The sequence below is a fragment of the Aythya fuligula genome, chromosome 1 (genome assembly GCF_009819795.1).
Source record: "Aythya fuligula isolate bAytFul2 chromosome 1, bAytFul2.pri, whole genome shotgun sequence".
NCBI lineage: Eukaryota > Metazoa > Chordata > Aves > Anseriformes > Anatidae > Aythya > Aythya fuligula.
In genome coordinates this window covers 151,927,668-151,944,622 of record NC_045559.1, presented here as the reverse complement: position 1 = coordinate 151,944,622, position 16,955 = coordinate 151,927,668, and the positions used below count along the sequence as shown (strand labels likewise).

Sequence of the window (16,955 nt, the reverse complement as noted above, 5' to 3'; positions counted from 1 at the left end):
AAAGTTAAATTCTTGCTGGGCTGGGCTGCAGCCAAATATTGGCACAGTGAAGGGCTTAAATTTTGTAACAGATAAGACTACACATAAAATAATAAAGAGATAAAGCAGTGTCAAAATAAAAAATAAATAAATATGAATGCTCTAATACAAATATTTACTTACCTTGCAATTTTTCATATTCATTGTTTTCAGCTGTTAGTTTGCTTTAGTATGGGTGATGTTGCTACAACGTTTAAGTACCACTGTTGGAAGCTAAACTAAGATCCTCACTGACCCACATGAAAGCAAAGGCTACAGGTAAAACTAACATAGTAAGTTCTAAATGGGATGCAGAAACCTTTGTAGAAACCCTTTCATCATTTCTTTTTCAGAGATATAAATCCTAGAATTGCTTAAGCTTTGAAGCAGTAACTTACCTCTGCAAATAAAGGGGATATAACTGTAGACAGGCATTGGGATAGAGGCCTCTTTGGGATGTCCTTTTCCTAAGAAGAAACCAAAATTTGGAACAATTTAATTTCTGAAAAGAAACATCTTCACTGCATTCTGTTTCTAATCAGTGAGGAAAAAATAGTTCCAACATGCCACGCTTCATGGAAAATGTGTTTCTATGTATGTATGAGTATGTAAATCATCTTGCACCACGGTGCTTTATTCCAAAGCACTGCGGAGAATAGAGGCTGAACTGAAGTTTAAGGCTCTGGCACTCAAATATATGCAAACTCAAAATTATGAAGAAAAAAAAAATCCTACCAAGCATTCACCAAATCATATGCATGCTGATACTTACAAAATTTTTACAATTTAAATGCTTTCAGAGTTATAAAAAAAATAGACTTGTGAAAAATCCTAAATCACCCCACTAAATTATTAAAGTACCAGTTATCCCCTTTTACAATTCAATCAAAACTTTGAGCACCTTATTTCTTTGGAACTCCAAAGGCTGAGCTGCTCCATTCTCTAGATTCTTGGGGTCTTTTTCTCTTATTGTAAAGATCCACTCTCCTGAATCACTCCCACCTGAAGCCTGGCCATCTGGTTCACTGTGATGAAAGAAGAAGAGAAAAAAAAAAAGAAAAAAAGGATTATTGTTCATGTTCCTTCCACATATAACTTCCATTCGAGACCATAATCAGGATTCTCTTGTGCAAGCCAATGAATATAAAGACAACTGTGAAAAGTAATACAACTTATCTTCTCGAGAAATTAAAGGATTTTTTTTTTTGAGAAAATAAAACTAAGATACTTCACTAAATGCTAAATTAACTTCAAGAAGAAATAGAGACATTAAAAGATTGAAAATAAATTCCCAAGTTACATAAACAAACAACATGAAGCAGGATGATTATTTCTAACAACAAGATGATTATTTCTATCTGAAAATTGGCTTTAGCATAGTATCTCAACTAGGGAACAGAATTCGGGGGGAAAAAAACAGAAGAAATAATCCACTGTTTTTTCCCCTAGGAAAATGATTAAGACACTAGCATAGAATACCTTTGCAGAACTCCCACATGACATCCTGATCTCCAGATGGGAGAGATATGGATTTGAAGGGTGTACTATTCAGGATAAGGAATTGACTGGGTGGCTGCACCCAGAGAGTGGTGGTCAACGGCTCTATGTCCAGGTGGAGGCTGGTGACAAGTGGTGTCCCCCAGGGGTCTGTCTTGGCACCGGTGCCATTTAATACCTTCATCAATGACATAGATGATGAGATCGAGTGCACCCTCAGCAAGTGTGCAGATGACAGCAAGCTCAGTGGTACAGCTGATACAGTAGAAGGAAGGGATCCATCCAAAGGGACCTGGGCAAGCTTGAGAAGTGGGCCCACGTGAACCTCAGGAGGTTCAACAAGGCCAAGATCAAGGTGTTGCACCTGGGTCAGGACAATCCCAGACCTGAGCACTGCCTGGGAGGAGAATTCACTGAGAGCAGTCCTGCAGAGGGCCCACAAAGATACTCAGAGGGCTGGAGCACCTCTCCTGTGGAGAAAGGCTGAGAGAGCTGGGGATGTTCAGCCTGGAGATAAGAGGACAGAGAGTAGTGAGGCCCTGGCACAGGCTGCCCAGAGAAGCTGTGGGTGCCCCATCCCCGGAGGTGCTCAAGGCCAGGCTGGATGGGGCTTTGGGCAAGCTGGTCAAGTAGGTGGCATCCCTGCACATGGCAGGGTGCTGGAACTGGGTGATCTTTAGGGTCCCTTCCAACCCAAACCAGTCTATGATGCCTTGTTTATTGAGGTTGGGGATGAACTGACAAATTTCTTCCTGATTCAAAATATTCAGCTAAAAAAACTAGGGACACAGCATGGATTTAGCATATTATATTGACATAAATAAATCTTTTGTCACATTTTTTGTGGATGTCATAGTAAACTATTTTTTTTCCTTTAACTCCTGAGAATTTGAAAGAATAAAAATATTTATGCTGAGAAAAACCTGTCACAGTGTTACATTTCATTTCACACTGTAATAGATCTCCTTCTCTAAGCTCATTTCTTTATGAGCTGTGAATTAAGAGTGATCTGCAAGAAAACCACCCATTAGAATAGCATCTCATGGATACCATATAAAAAGTATTTATAGTGCCCTACCAAGCCAAAAAACATATGATCAGCGTAAGACAATCCTTCAGCATCTCTGCCTGAAGTCACATCGAACTGTCTGTCAGGGAAAGAGGCAGATCTGCTTTCCATTAGCTCTAGTGAGCTGATCTATTTGGGAAGTTAGCACTCCATTGGATCGGCAAGCCAAATCAATTCACCCTTTTATCACATCTAATACGAGGGCTGCTGTGGAAGTAGAGGGGAAAACAGGCTGAGATACTATGCTAAATTGTCTCATAAGCATTCAGCAACCATTTCAGTTCCAAATCCCCATTATCGTAGGAGCATTATACCATTAACTCTCTCTTACACAGAAGGATATGCTTCTGCTTGCTTACTGCAGGTAGCCAAAATGAAGGGCAACCTGCCACCAAGGAGACAACTCCTCTCCTTACAGGGCCACATGCACACACAGCACAGTACAAATGTACACTGCTAGCTAGTTGTGCAGGGTGAGGCCTAACTTTTGCTCACAGGACAGGAGCACAGCCAGCCTAACATCTAGAAAAAACCTTAGACCCTACATAAAAGAGAAGCTAGTGAAGAATGGGCCAGGACAATTATTGTCAGTGGTTAAGTTCTTTGCATAAAATCCCTTACAACACTGAAATTAAGATTTCATTAGCTTACCAAGGCTGCTAACATGAAAAGCTGTAAATGAATAACAAAACATAGGAATATATGTGCTAGAAATAACTACTTGTCTCTTTATTTACAAAGAATATTTTATAAATTTGTCAGACTTACGTATCTGAGTCATCAGAGCTGGAGTCATCGTGACTTTGTTCAGATTTCCACCTCTTGTGCCTATCAATAAGTTCAGTCAGGTAGGAAGTTTTCTTTGCATTTCGTAAAATAAATTTGTGTTTTAAGAGCTCCTTTGCAGTAGGTCTCTAAAAAAAAAAGTCGTATTTGAAAGTATTAAAGTAACTCACTGTAAAAAAAAAAAAGTAAGAAAACCAGACCAATCTTGATGTAAATAAGTATTTATAAAGACATACAGTATCTACAAATAAAAATTAAGATGCTGGTGAATATGCCACTCCACTCCATAAAAGCTGAATTACACTCCTTCTTATGTAGAGACTTATGATAGAACTTTACAGAAGTGCCAAAACAATATACTAAATTAATTTCTTTTGACATTCAAATGTAGTGGAGCCTGGGGTTATCACTCACAGCAGAGTTTTCCAACATCCCTATGGTTATTAGAATTGTTGCCTCCACTTCAAAGCTTTCTGAAGAGTTTGCATAGCGCTTTACTAACCTAGCTCTTAAACCTCATATATAAAAACAAATATTCACAAGAAAATCTCTCCCTTTTAAACCAGTTTCTGCATTAAGGCTAGGCAAAGCAAAAATACATTTGCCTCCTTAAAAAACTGTAATCACTTGTTCAAGGATTTCTCAGGTTTCAATTTTATTCTGAATCCTATCTGTAATATATATACATACATACATATATATATATATATATATAAATGTATGTATAACTCTTTTGATAAAATCTGATCAAGTTTATCTGTGGGTGGGCTATTTCCTTACCTGTCCTACTCTGCCTGTGCATCTCAAAATGCTTTGTCCATTTTGAAAGAGTAACTTCTGCATGAAGTAAGCTTACAGTTCATTCATTTCTTAAAAAACAGAGTGGTAAATAAATACTGTTGTTATCAGTAAAGGAAGAAGTAACTGAACTTTAAAAGGGCAAGTTGCAACTTTCAGTTAATCTTTCCCTGTAAGTCACTAATAAAGATTCCCCCTTTAAACTCCTGTAAATGTTTTTTTCCACAGAGAATTCATGTAAACCAGTCAAGTTCTTTATGACATATTGAAGCACAAGTGAAACTCACAAAGCTTGGGTCCTTGTTCAAGCAGGCCTCAACAAATTCTTTGAGGGATTTACTGAAGTTTCCTTCCAACGTTGGTGGATTGTTCTTAGGAATGAGGAACAAAACCTTCATCGGATGTAATTCTGAATGAGGTGGTTCTCCTTTTGCAAGTTCTATAGCTGTTATGCCTAATGACCAGATATCTGCCTGTAAGAAATAATCATTTTAAGATTAAATTGGAGAAAGAGGAAACAGTGTTGCTAGCCAAGGCAGATTTTAAATCTTTACTGTAAATCATTTTATATGTAAATTGTTCTTGCTAACAGTCAGATTATGTGGTTAACCACATAAAATAAAAGAGTTCATCAGCTGTTTTTACTCTCAATCATAAAGCAGTTCTAGTAAGAGTTTGAAAACTTATTCAACATTCAAAATCAGTTGTTTCTAACAAATCTTTTTAAAATAATGGAAGGGTTGTTATAAACTAGCGCTTTACCTCCTATATTCAAGTTTACTATTTAAGTATGAGGCAGAACACAATGCTGGGATAAAAGATGTTATAACACGCATTTTTCTTCAGTATCAGCCAGTACAACTATAAGAAATCGAATAAATTAGAATATAATTTTCCTGGGGTTTAACACTGCCTCATGTATCATTCTTTTCACAGACTAGTGAAACACAGTCTAGAACAACATTAAGCAATTTTTTCACCCCAAGATTTTAACCAGTTAAGTACTTGGTCCAAGTAGCTTCTGAAACATGGAAAGTGTTTTTCTACCAGATCTGCTTTGTAAACCTCCTGAAAGGCATGTCTTGTAGGCCAAGAAAGCCTGCTGTACATGAAACCTCTCTAAAGTCATGCTCATACAAAATGCCAATCCAAAGGTTTTCTGCCAAGCTAGAGGGGCAAGTCAAATGACACTGCAGAGATCAGTGCTAGATCTGGTACCATTTAATTTCAGCAATGAGTTGGATTCACATTCTCCTGGATGTCACAACATGCAGACTGTTGTTTTAGGGTAGATATATTTCTTTCACAGATTTTCATCATCAAAATGAACTATTCCTTCCAGGAAATTTAGTCTCTCTGGCACCAAACCCTGTTGTCAAATCTGCCCGAAGTAATGCATCCTAAAACTTTATGTTCTGGTGAAACAGCACATTGGGTTTACGTGACAAGGTTTTGGTAGCAGGGAGCTACCAAAAATCTCTGTTCCAAACAAGGACAAGATATCAATTAAGTACATTCAAGTTTTGGTTTTCAAGATCCATTTCCAGGTACTGGGTAAAGAATTCAATTATCACTACTGTCCTTATTAAGTGACACTCTAATCCACTGTGTCTGCTCAGTTGATATCCTTGGTTCTCTCTGACCAACTCATACAGGACTACAGGTTGATAGCTACATAGCACTACTAAAAACGGGCTCCTCCTTCCTTGTTCAGACAGTATTTATTCTATTATTAAAAGCGTAGTTACTTAATTTTGTAAGTCAATATGGAAAATATCTAAGTTAATTAGCATACCATCAAATTTATGAAATGATGCCTTGTTAGCCCATGTTACAGAACCACCATCTCACACTGAATGCAGAGCATTATGTATGTAAATGAGCTCTGAGTTCAACTTAGCTGATAATGCTGTTATTAAGATAAGTTCTCCTCAATTCTGAGTACAATTGTGAGTACATTTCCTCTAGTAGGAAAGCTTTTTCTTGGATATGAAAGAAAAATGTCACCTGTGAAGAAGGTTCTTTGTGTTAGCAACTGAGAGTTATTATTTCTGCTTCCTTCTGAATCTCAGTTCAAGAAAAATGTGTTAAAGCCATATAAATCAGTAATTTTCTTCTGCCAGACTTTCAGTCACAGATGGAGCATGTATGTTTATGTATAAAAATCAAGTTCATATACGTTTATGCGTGCATGAACACTTCATTTTTTTCCCCCGTCACATATTTATAACCTTCTACTGTTAACGACCTTCCTCCACAAAAAATGAAATATGAAGTCCAATGTCTTTTACCTTTGAATCATATGCAGACTGCTTTATGACTTCGGGTGCCATCCAAAATGGCGTTCCCACAAAGGTATTCCTCTTTATTTGTGTATCTGTTAGTTGTCCTGCTACTCCAAAATCTGCCAGTTTTACTTCTCCTTGTTCAGATAGCAATACATTAGCCGCTAGAATAAGGACGAGGAAATAGTGTTAGAGGAGCTCATGCAGTATAAATTAAGACTCTTGCAAAATCACATCTCTTAGTTTCAACTATCATGATACAAATACAAACAATTTACCTTTAATATCTCTGTGGATTTTCTTTTCTGAATGTAAGTAATCAAGTCCTTTGAGTATCTCCCTCAGTATTGTGGCAATCTGGGTTTCATCAAGTGAGCCAGGTTCTAGCTAGGAGACAAAAGAAGAATTTATGTGTGTGTGTGTGTGTGTGTATAAAAGGAGAAATGGAGAGACCAGAAATGGAACTGTGAGCATGAAAGAAATCCATCTACCACACCTCAAAACTTCTCGTTTGCTAACTTTGTAACATGAGACACAATCCACAACACCCTCAAGAAAATACATAGTTCTAAACTAAGTTGTCTTGTGAAAAACAAATATTTAAGTTATCTAAAATGCTTCTAAAAGTTTTTAAATGCTCCACAAAGACACAATTTCAAGTTATCACGTTATTGCTTTGTGGTCAAGTCATACAGAGTCTTTGAAAACTATCTACGTTATCAACTTCTTCTTAAGATTACACTGAATTTAGATGTGCAAGTCTATATGGACCCAAATCTCAAAGTCTGAGAAGGAAAGCGAGGTATTTAAGGTGCCACATCAGCCATCTCATCCAGCATTACTATATGTTAGATGAGATTGTGTGAAGTTCCCCAAAACACAACCCAAAACTCTAGGCTGACAAAGCTCCGCATATTTAAGAAGTTATCTTTCTTCCACATAAAACTGAAGGTGTAAGTCTGTAAATCATTAGAATGAACAATTCTGAGTAATTTCATTCCAAGAAGAGACAGCAGGGGGAGGATATCTCACAGCTCTCTGCTTCTGAGATAAATTCTGAAACTGAGTGTGCCACTAACTTGAAAGTGATAGAGAAAGGTCACTGCCTAAAACAGGCTTCCTAACCAGTAAGGGCATTTTGAGAGAAACACAAACTCAGAGAACAGTTCTGGTGCAGGGTGGTTGGGCACTGGGACGGGCTCCCCAGGGCAGTGGTCACGGCACCAAGCCTGCAGAGTTTGAGAAGCATTTGGACAACGCTCTCAGACACATGGTCTGATTTTTGGGTGCTGCTGTGTGGAGCCAGGAGTTGGACTCGGTGATCCTTGTGGGTCCCTTCCAGCTCAGGATATCCTAAGGTTCTACTCCTGTATTTTAGGCTACCCCAAAAGAACAGCCACTGAAAAACATATCAGATAAAAATAAAATACTACGTCCATCAGAAATCCTCACCTAGTAAGCAGGAAAAAAGGTAGGATTTCAGGTGATCCTGACAATGTATTATTTGTTTTTATCTTTGTAGCCTTGCTTTCAACCTTTTTTTTTTCTTTACTCTAGCTTTGAAAACATCCTCATAAATGGTTCATCTCAGCATTGATATAATCTCAGTAAAACTAACATTCTGTTCTTGTGAGAGCAATAAATGGGCACACACGTGATGCTGCCACTCCCTGAAGCCCACAAAGACATTCTCAGGGCTTTGCTTTGGCTAGGCTGCAAATACCAGTTCAAGACTTGGCAACCATGGCACATTACATCTAACAGTGGGAACTCCTCTGTCAGATGTTAGCTCACCCAAATGAGCACAAAGATGGGAAAACAGGCTGTGACTTGGACTACTGGTGCCTGTACCTTCACCACAAGCCTATTAAAATTGAGAGCCTATGTATTTGTAATTGCTTTAAGTGCACTTTCTCTCGCAAGGTGTGACTTCGAAAATAGCCTCTAGGTATTCAAGCACAGGAGACACCAGGCTAGTAAGTCATGCATACGCTTCAACCACAGAATTTGAGGTCCCCATGCAGCCTTGCTTTGTGTAGAAGCAAAATAAAGAGTGCCAATTCTCATACTGGATTCCAGCTGGGGACCATGGTGTGTATGTTTAGAGCTAGGGAAACAAGCAGCAGGACATGAATTCAACATGGATGAAGCACACAAGATGCTTAATGTACAAACACTTGGACGATGATTTCAGTTCTTCAGTTCTGTAGCAAAATCCTTTCAATGACATTTCAAGACGTGACCAAAGACTTTGTACTATTCTAGGCAACAACTTACAGAACAAATATGTTCTGTATATTGGTATGTTATCTGTATATTCTCTGTTATCACACAAGTGAATGAATGTGATTTAAAAAAAAAAAGATACAGAAGGAATATTTGAGAACATTTGTTTTCTTCCCACTCTTACACACCTTTTTGACGTATTAAGTTATAGAAGTACACCCAAACAGTTTCTAGTTGCTTTTCTTTTTGCTTTCTCTCTTATCCTTTTTTCAGGACAAAACTATCAGAACAACAAATATACTTTTTTCCCAATATATCTTTATTAGGAACATTATCTATTTCTACATAAGCACATGATTCCTTCTTAGAGGGTATGGGAACTAAAGGAATAAATGGGTTCAAAAAGGTAATCCAACTGAAGCACAGCAGCTCAACTGCCAGAAGTCTGCATTTACCAGCCTCTCCTCTCATCTTCAGGATGTCAGCAGCAGACTGCCACACAGGCATTTATACTTTCACTCTTTCTTCAAGCATTTATTAGTCGCCCCAGGTGAGAACAACAAACTGTGCTGCAGACAGTCAGTCTCAGTTGGTATGATAATTTGCACGTACTCAAAACACGTATTCTCATTTTTATAATACTATTTTTTAAATCCACAATAAATACAATACTGTATGTGATTTTTTATTTTTTAGATGGCTGAAATGAATTGCCAGCATCCAGGCCAGGAAAATGCAATCTACATTGAACCTTTTGAATTATGATTCAAAATTGGGCAATTATTTTGTCAATTTATCTGGTGCAATTAATCTCATCTTTCAAACATATTGAACTACCTCTATAACCATTCTTTGTCAAGCAGATCTCCTTGCAGCACTCTTTGATGGAAGAGAAATGAAATGGATACGGTTCACTAAGTTTGCAATTTATAAGGCTGTACTTTTTTTCTCTCTTCTTTCTTAACACAACCAGGGAGAATTGTGTTAGGAGAATTACGAAACAGAAAATACCGTTTTCAGCCTTTAGTGTTCTCTGGTTGACTGAAGATCAGCATTCAAAAATGTTTATATCCTGCTTCCAATATTAGGTTGCTTAGCTCCCTACCATCTCTATAAATAATCAGTCATGCCTCATGGAAAATAATATTTTCCTGGCATTGAGAAGCATTTTTTTCTCCTTTACTGGAATATCCAAATTAAAACAAAATGTTTTGTTTAAGGCATCTGGTTATGCTACCTTCCAACTTAGAAAGTAATAATTTCACTTGTAAGACCATAATTTTCTGCTATTATTACAAAAAAGAGTATCACAGACAAATGATACCACTACTGTTTCCAGAATTATAGCAGAGGACAATTAAGTATGTGAGGTAAGGTAACAAAAATCATATAAAGTTTACTTACTAGATCAAGTGCAGAGCCTCCACCCAGATATTCCATTATTATCCATAACTTTGTATCCTGCAAAACAAAAAACAACAGAAAACACATTAAGTTTTAAAACAATCAGTTATCATTAAGTTATAATGGGAATCATTCCATTCTTTTTGCTGAAGAATCTACTGTTTTAAATGACTATAAATGTTTAGCTGTTCCTCCAAAACACCTTTGGATTATTCTTTACAATGTGATATTACTTTTAGTCCCATCTGATGTGGAATTCATTTAGTCTGCCACAAGCTATTTACACAACTATCTGTGCTCAAAAAAAAGAAAAAAAAAATCTGTTCATCTACATCAACAGGAGAAAAGCTATTTCACATTTACCAATAGGTAAGAGGGCAGACATTAGAAGCTGATTGCTTCTAAATAACTGATGCATACTCTTAAACATCAAACTCAAGTTCATTTTATGGTACCTCCTTTGTGCCCTGATACTTATGATACTATAATACGGATTGTAACCAGGCAAGAAGAATTTTCTCTTCGATTCCTGCCAAACAGTCGTGTAGCAGGACAACTCTTGCCTTTATGCTGAAAATATGAAGAGCATCTTCAGTGCTTAATTCAATGGTCAAAGCTTCAGAACTGGGAAACAAAAAAGACTAGAACCAAGACTGGACAATTGCTCTGAAGCTCTGAGTTCACTTAACATGCAGGAGCCACCCACCTACTTGTTCTTATCACCCTCATGAGTATATTCTGAAAAGTATTTGCTGAGACATGAAAGAGACAGGAAAGTGGAGGAGTATAAACTCATACATTTGAAAATTCTGATTACAGACATTCAAAATACCAAATACATCATATATAGTAGATTTCCTTTCATTAGTATAAAATGTCTTGATTTTATTGATTATCTTTGTTCATACAGATACTGCAAATATTTTCTTGCATAACTTGACTCCTGTCTAGGTTGAATTTCATTTAATTTATTCTTCACATCACTGCATTGTTTCAGCTTCTTGAAAGGTAACCCAAAACTTATTTGTTTCTGACCTAAGGAAGAATACAGGTAAATTGTCTCCGCTATTGTTCATGTATCTAATATAGGGTGTAGAATTTTGGACAACGATGTTCAAGAAAGATGAAGCAAACTAGTAAGATGAGAATTATTCAAGATAACTACTGCAATTTGTTAGCTTTAAATAGTAAAATAAAAGCTGAAGAAAAAAATTGAGCTACTATATTCTCAAGGAAAAGTTTGATACATATTACAGGAGTGTTTAATAAAAAATATGCCATACACTGTAAAAGAGACTGGACCCAGTCACTTCTCTCTGCTGTTTGCAGTATCTTATTCTCAGGTACACTAAGAGAAGCATCAAATCCATCCACCCTACAGTAATGCACCTCCTGTAGGTAACAACACACAGCCCTCCCCACCTATCTCCAGATTCACAAACTGTACCATTGTTAAGATCGATCTTGGATTAGTTCCTTCATCACCCACTATTTTTAAACACAGAGATCCCATTAAATTTAGATACTTGTTCTTCAGGAGTCAATGGTATTTGACAAACATTCAATCTTGTTAAAAAACTTTAAAAGAACCAAAACATTTTTTTTTAGGAAAAAAAAATATTTAAAATACAATTTATCTTATTTAGATATAGCATTTGGATAATGCTTATTTTTTGCAGACACAACAGACATTCCAAGAATCACTCCCTATCTTGAAAGGGTCCCTTAACAATTCTGAAATACATACTTTGCTGTTAAGAGTTTCTCAGATTTTGCCTTAAATGTTCTGGGTTCTAACAGTTCCAGAACAAGCATGCTTCTGAGAGGTGCCTTACTCTAAGTTCCTTCACATTCAGAAAAATTCCTCAGCCCAATCAAAATTATCACATATATTTTATATATTCCTACATATAAAAAACCTCACCTGCTTCCATCTGAAAATCTGTTTTTTAAAGCAGCATGAAATGTCCTGAGTATTCCAATTTTATGTGTCTACAAATAATAATTCAAGCACAAACATGTCAGCTGTATCACTCTCTACCTGTTATTCCAATGCAACTGCCTGGATGGAAAAGAAAAAGGCAGGGCAAATGAACCCCTTGATCCACTCTCAAAAAAAACCAAAATGAAATTTAAAAAAAAAAAAAAAAGAGATGCGTCTTCCTTTTTCTACTATCTCAATTACCATGTGGATTTAGAGAAATAATTTTAATTAAGATGTAACTATTTCCCCAAAGAGAAATTCTCACAGAACTAGATATTGAATTTTCCAGCCTCAGAATTGAAAGAAAACTTTGAAAATAGTTATTTAAAATAAGTTGCAAATTAGAAATCCAGAAGTGGCATAAAATAACTAAAAATAATAATTAAAGAATATAATTTCAATTGTGTAGATACACAACTGTGCAATATAAAATTACACAATAATAAATTACAGAAGTCAGACTTTTTTTTTTTTTTAAATCCTCACTTATCTTTTCACTTTTTTCCCTAGTTTGCTCACCCTTTTCTCCTAAAGCTTTCATCATCAACTGCTTAGGGTCATATGTCTGAATTTACAATGTAGTAACCATGAATCCAGTAAACTGAGGAATACGAAGGTTTTAAAACAAATCTAAAATTCAGTAAAGTGTGGAAATGCTGTTAGGACACGTAACTATCAATAGATATCCTAGTGTGAAGCTAAGCAGCAGCTATCTATTACAGTTATGACACCTTTATATTTGTAGCCTGAGTTTAAAAGCAATCTTCAAGGTCCACAGTTCATCCTTCCCCTTGCCACAGAAATGCTGCTCAACTTCGAGGCCTGTATTTATTTAAAGTTTTCAACATTCATGCAAAATACCTGCACAGAGGTAACTACTGTTGTAGTGAATCGTACTATCACCTTCAACTAATCCCTACTGGAAGTCTTTGGCTTTCTTAGTTAAAATCTGCACACTGCTTAAGAAAAAAAAGGAAAAAAAAAGTGCTTTTGGTAAAGCAATTTAATGAATTGCTTGATACATATTTTACTTTTAGAGCCAGTAACCTGTATACACTTATTTTATGCCACGCAACAACAGCAAAACGCAAGTAGGGCACCACTGTCAACTCACTTTGGCATCACCAGAGTAACAAACCTCCCTCCTCTTGCCCTTCCTTTACAAGCATCTCTGGCATGCTTCACAATCCCTAACTTACTGTCACTTTCCTTTTTAAGGATGTTGAAATTATTTTTCTTGCCTGTACTTCTTTCTTTGTTCAGCACTTATCCCGCATTTTTCCTTTCAAAGGAAGCACCAAAATCATTAAATCTTCCATAGCCTAGATTAATAATTACGTATTTACACAAAATCACTCGCATTTGCAAAAAGAAGCTACACTTACATACTCAGACTAGGACCATTAAGTGTTCAATTTTAAGATCCAAAGCAAGACCAATTGTCTTCTTAAGCATCAGTCCCAACATAGCATTTATTTTTCTTCCAAGCACAGTGGAGCCATGGTGAGTCATCAAGCCAAATTTAGGATTAGTATTTCTCTAGATGAGCGCATTAATTGAAGGCACACGGTACATTTCCTTTTTCAACGTAGGAACAAGAGGTTTTTTCTCTGGTGCTGTGAAATTGGGCAAAGGAACAGCTTTGGAATCTAAAAGCTCTCTCACAAATGCAGAGCTTCTCTGAACCCTTTCCAAACTAGGATGCTCTTCTTACAGTTGGACTTCTGATTTTAACTCTAAAACCACACAAAAGCCTTACAATAGCAGCTTTATTTCTGATGAAGTATTCACCATTTATTCACTTATATACCATGAAAACAGTTGTAAGATAAGTGCAGTTGCAGCAAGTAAAGAACTTCTCTTAATATGCAAAATCAAAGGCCACCCACTCCCCCCAGCTATCCAACAAAAAAATATCCCCTACAGTCTCCAAAGCACAACAGAAATCAGAGTGTAGAAGAAATATACAGAAATAAGTAATCAAGATTAAAATGTTTCTTTACAAGTCATTATGAAGCTAACAAAACATTTCAACAAACATGGAGAAGACTAGCCTCAGAGACTTGTTTGTGTATTTGTTTATGTATTTAGCAGGAAGAATGTACACACGTGTTTCTTTGCGGTATGATATTAAACAGGAGAGATTCACCTATGTACTGGGTTTATGTGGCAAGGTTTTGGTAGAGTGGGGCTGCAGGGGTGGCCTCTGTGAGCAGAGCCCAGCAGCTGCCCCATGGCAGGTCAGAGCCAGCTCCAGGTGGCTCCAAAAGGGACCCAACGCCGGGCAGAGCTGAGCCGGTGACGTTTGTTGTGCCTCTGGGAAAGCAGTTTTAAGGAAGGGAAAGAACTCCTGCACAACAGCAGCCGGGAGAGCGAGGAGTGAGAAGCAGCCCTGCAGCCCCCAGGTGAGTGCAGCAGGAGGGCAGGAGGTGCTGCAGGCAGGCAGCAGCAGTTCCCCTGCAGGCTGTGGAGAGGCCCCTGGTGGAGCAGGCTGTCCCCCTGCAGCCCATGGGTCCCCCATGGAGCAGATCTCCACGCTGCAGCCCCCCCATGGGTGGAGGAGCCCCCGGTGGAGCAGGTGGATGTGGCCTGGAGGAGGCTGCGGCCCATGGAGAGCCCCCGCAGGAGCAGGCCCCGGGCCAGAGCTGCAGCCCGTGGAGAGGAGCCCACGCAGGAGCAGGGGGCTGGGGGGATTTAGATGTTATCTAAATCACCTTTCCTGAGAGACAGAGGGGTTGCAGAGAATAAGATAATACAGTGTCATGAACAAGAAGGACCAGAAGAACTTGAAGCACCAGCTGACCTGTGCAGTGCTTCAGAATTTAGCCACAAGTCTTAGAACGAGGAAGTCAATTAATGCACTTTGAAAACAGTTGCACAACCGTGAGCCCGCCTGTTTTTAAGTGAAACAAAATCCTCCCACCTATTGTAAGAATATTTCCCACCTTAAATTCATGGTGCATAATTAGCAGCAGAATAAAAGGTACTTAATAAACAAACGTGAAATCCTTTTACTGAAGGCTTGGTTTGGTTCAGAGACAAATGATTGGCAAATCCCACTCAGAATCTGTATTTGCAAACATTTTAACATGTCAATCATTACAAGGCAGAAGGAATCATAAACTAGAAGTTACATATTTGACTGAAATAACACAACAGATCTGCTAATCAAAATATGAGCTAGATTAAGTTCATCTATACACTAAAAGCTTTACTATCGTTTGATACTGTAGGTTTTTCTACTAACCCAAAGACAGAGGGTATCCAAACACCCTGATCAGAACCTCAGTTAATCTGGAAAATACAAACTAGTTACAAATCACACAACGTGATGTATGATACTTTGTTTTGGAAAGGAAGAAGGATTTTACAGATACTTCACATGTGTTTTTAACCATGCATCTGAAACCAATGCTAAACTATACCACCAGGTGGCACAATCACAATGCCAAAGATGCTCTCTCACTGCCCCCCAGCAAAGGTCCAGCCCCAAAACAAGCTGTGCAACCAAACAGAAGTACAAAAACCACCTGTCTAAGGTGAAACTGAAAACACCTGACACTCCAACACCCTTCGTGAAAAGAGGAAGAGATGATTAACCAAACAAATGCATCCTATTTGCTCACAATCATCAAGTTTAACTTCAGGCATCTTTTTATTCATTCACCATCCCCTTCGAACATCAGGTCACAGCAGCAGTCCCTGCCTTGTTACACAGGATGAAGAATAGGCAGAACCTGGCATTCAAGTCCTCATTACCTTGTTAACTCAAATGGACATCTGTGAGTTTATATTCAGAGATAAGGTAGCGATCAATCAGAAAAAAAAAAATAGGATGCTATGAATGATGCTTTGAGACACCAACAGGAAATGGTATTTACCTAATTGTGGCACTTGCTTCTCTTAGACAAGCTAAAACCATTTCACAAGCAACAATAAACGTTGCCATCTTCTCAAATCTGAAAACATCTATCAAGAAGTATCAAGACCTCCAAAATATTTTACATGCCTTTCCCCAAGAGCTTACAACTTCTAGAAAAAAAGGAATATATATACAATAATGATTCTAAACTGTTAGAGAGAAGGCACCTATAACATGAAATACCACCACTGGTCCTTGAAACTCATCAGGATTTGCAACCTTTCCAGTTGTTAGCTGACTCTTCACTTTCTAGATCCACAGATGAGTGCTAGAACAAGTATCAATTGTCAGAAAGTGAGTTCTTTATCAGCACACACATAAAGGTATCAACAATATTCAGCAAATGCATGTTTTTGGCAACAAATACTCCACCTCAGGGCCTCAATTCCTGTCATATCTAGGCTAGTAATAAATATTACCTTGATATATTATTGGTTCAATTTAAACCTAACCAGAACTAGATCCAGTGTTACCATATGTTAACAATGCGAAGTGCACCATTTGCTTGCATGCCATTCTTTCCAGAACACGATCCTTGGACAGAGAAGGTAAGGAACGCACTGTTAAACTTCACACAGCACTTCCACATGCCAGTTAAGATCGCTCAGTGTCATTTAATAACTTCTTTGACAGATGAAAGGGATGTGACAAAGGATAGAATTCACTGATTACAAGTTATTTACACTGCAGCTTCCCCAAAAGGTGAACATCTCGGCCACACAATTCTGTTAAGCTTAAGTAACAAATAATCAAGCTCTCCCCCCTGCAAATCGATTGGGCAAATCGATGGGCAAATCGATTCTACCACACCGTATCTAGCTCCTGCAGCTGTACAACAGCTATCAAGAAGGGCTATAATGTTTTTACAAGCGTTTGGAACTATCTTCAGAGGGGACAAAACCAGATAAAAATCTTTCATCGCCTATTCACATCACCTTTCTAACACGCTATAGTTTGTTCTTAAGC

General features: G+C 37.8%; 1 protein-coding gene across 1 annotated transcript in view; it reads right to left on the bottom strand.

The window, feature by feature from the left end:
• STK24 (serine/threonine kinase 24) overlaps nucleotides 1–16,955 on the bottom strand; it is a 52,244-nt gene that overhangs the window by 8,352 nt on the left and 26,937 nt on the right. Inside the window, exons 3-9 of the mRNA XM_032182339.1 lie at nucleotides 10,084–10,140; nucleotides 6,732–6,840; nucleotides 6,460–6,617; nucleotides 4,456–4,641; nucleotides 3,353–3,498; nucleotides 920–1,043; nucleotides 417–485 (exon numbers count right to left, since the gene is read on the bottom strand). Of these exons, the coding sequence (XP_032038230.1) occupies nucleotides 417–485; nucleotides 920–1,043; nucleotides 3,353–3,498; nucleotides 4,456–4,641; nucleotides 6,460–6,617; nucleotides 6,732–6,840; nucleotides 10,084–10,140 (849 nt within the window). The remainder of the gene's footprint in view (nucleotides 1–416; nucleotides 486–919; nucleotides 1,044–3,352; nucleotides 3,499–4,455; nucleotides 4,642–6,459; nucleotides 6,618–6,731; nucleotides 6,841–10,083; nucleotides 10,141–16,955) is intronic.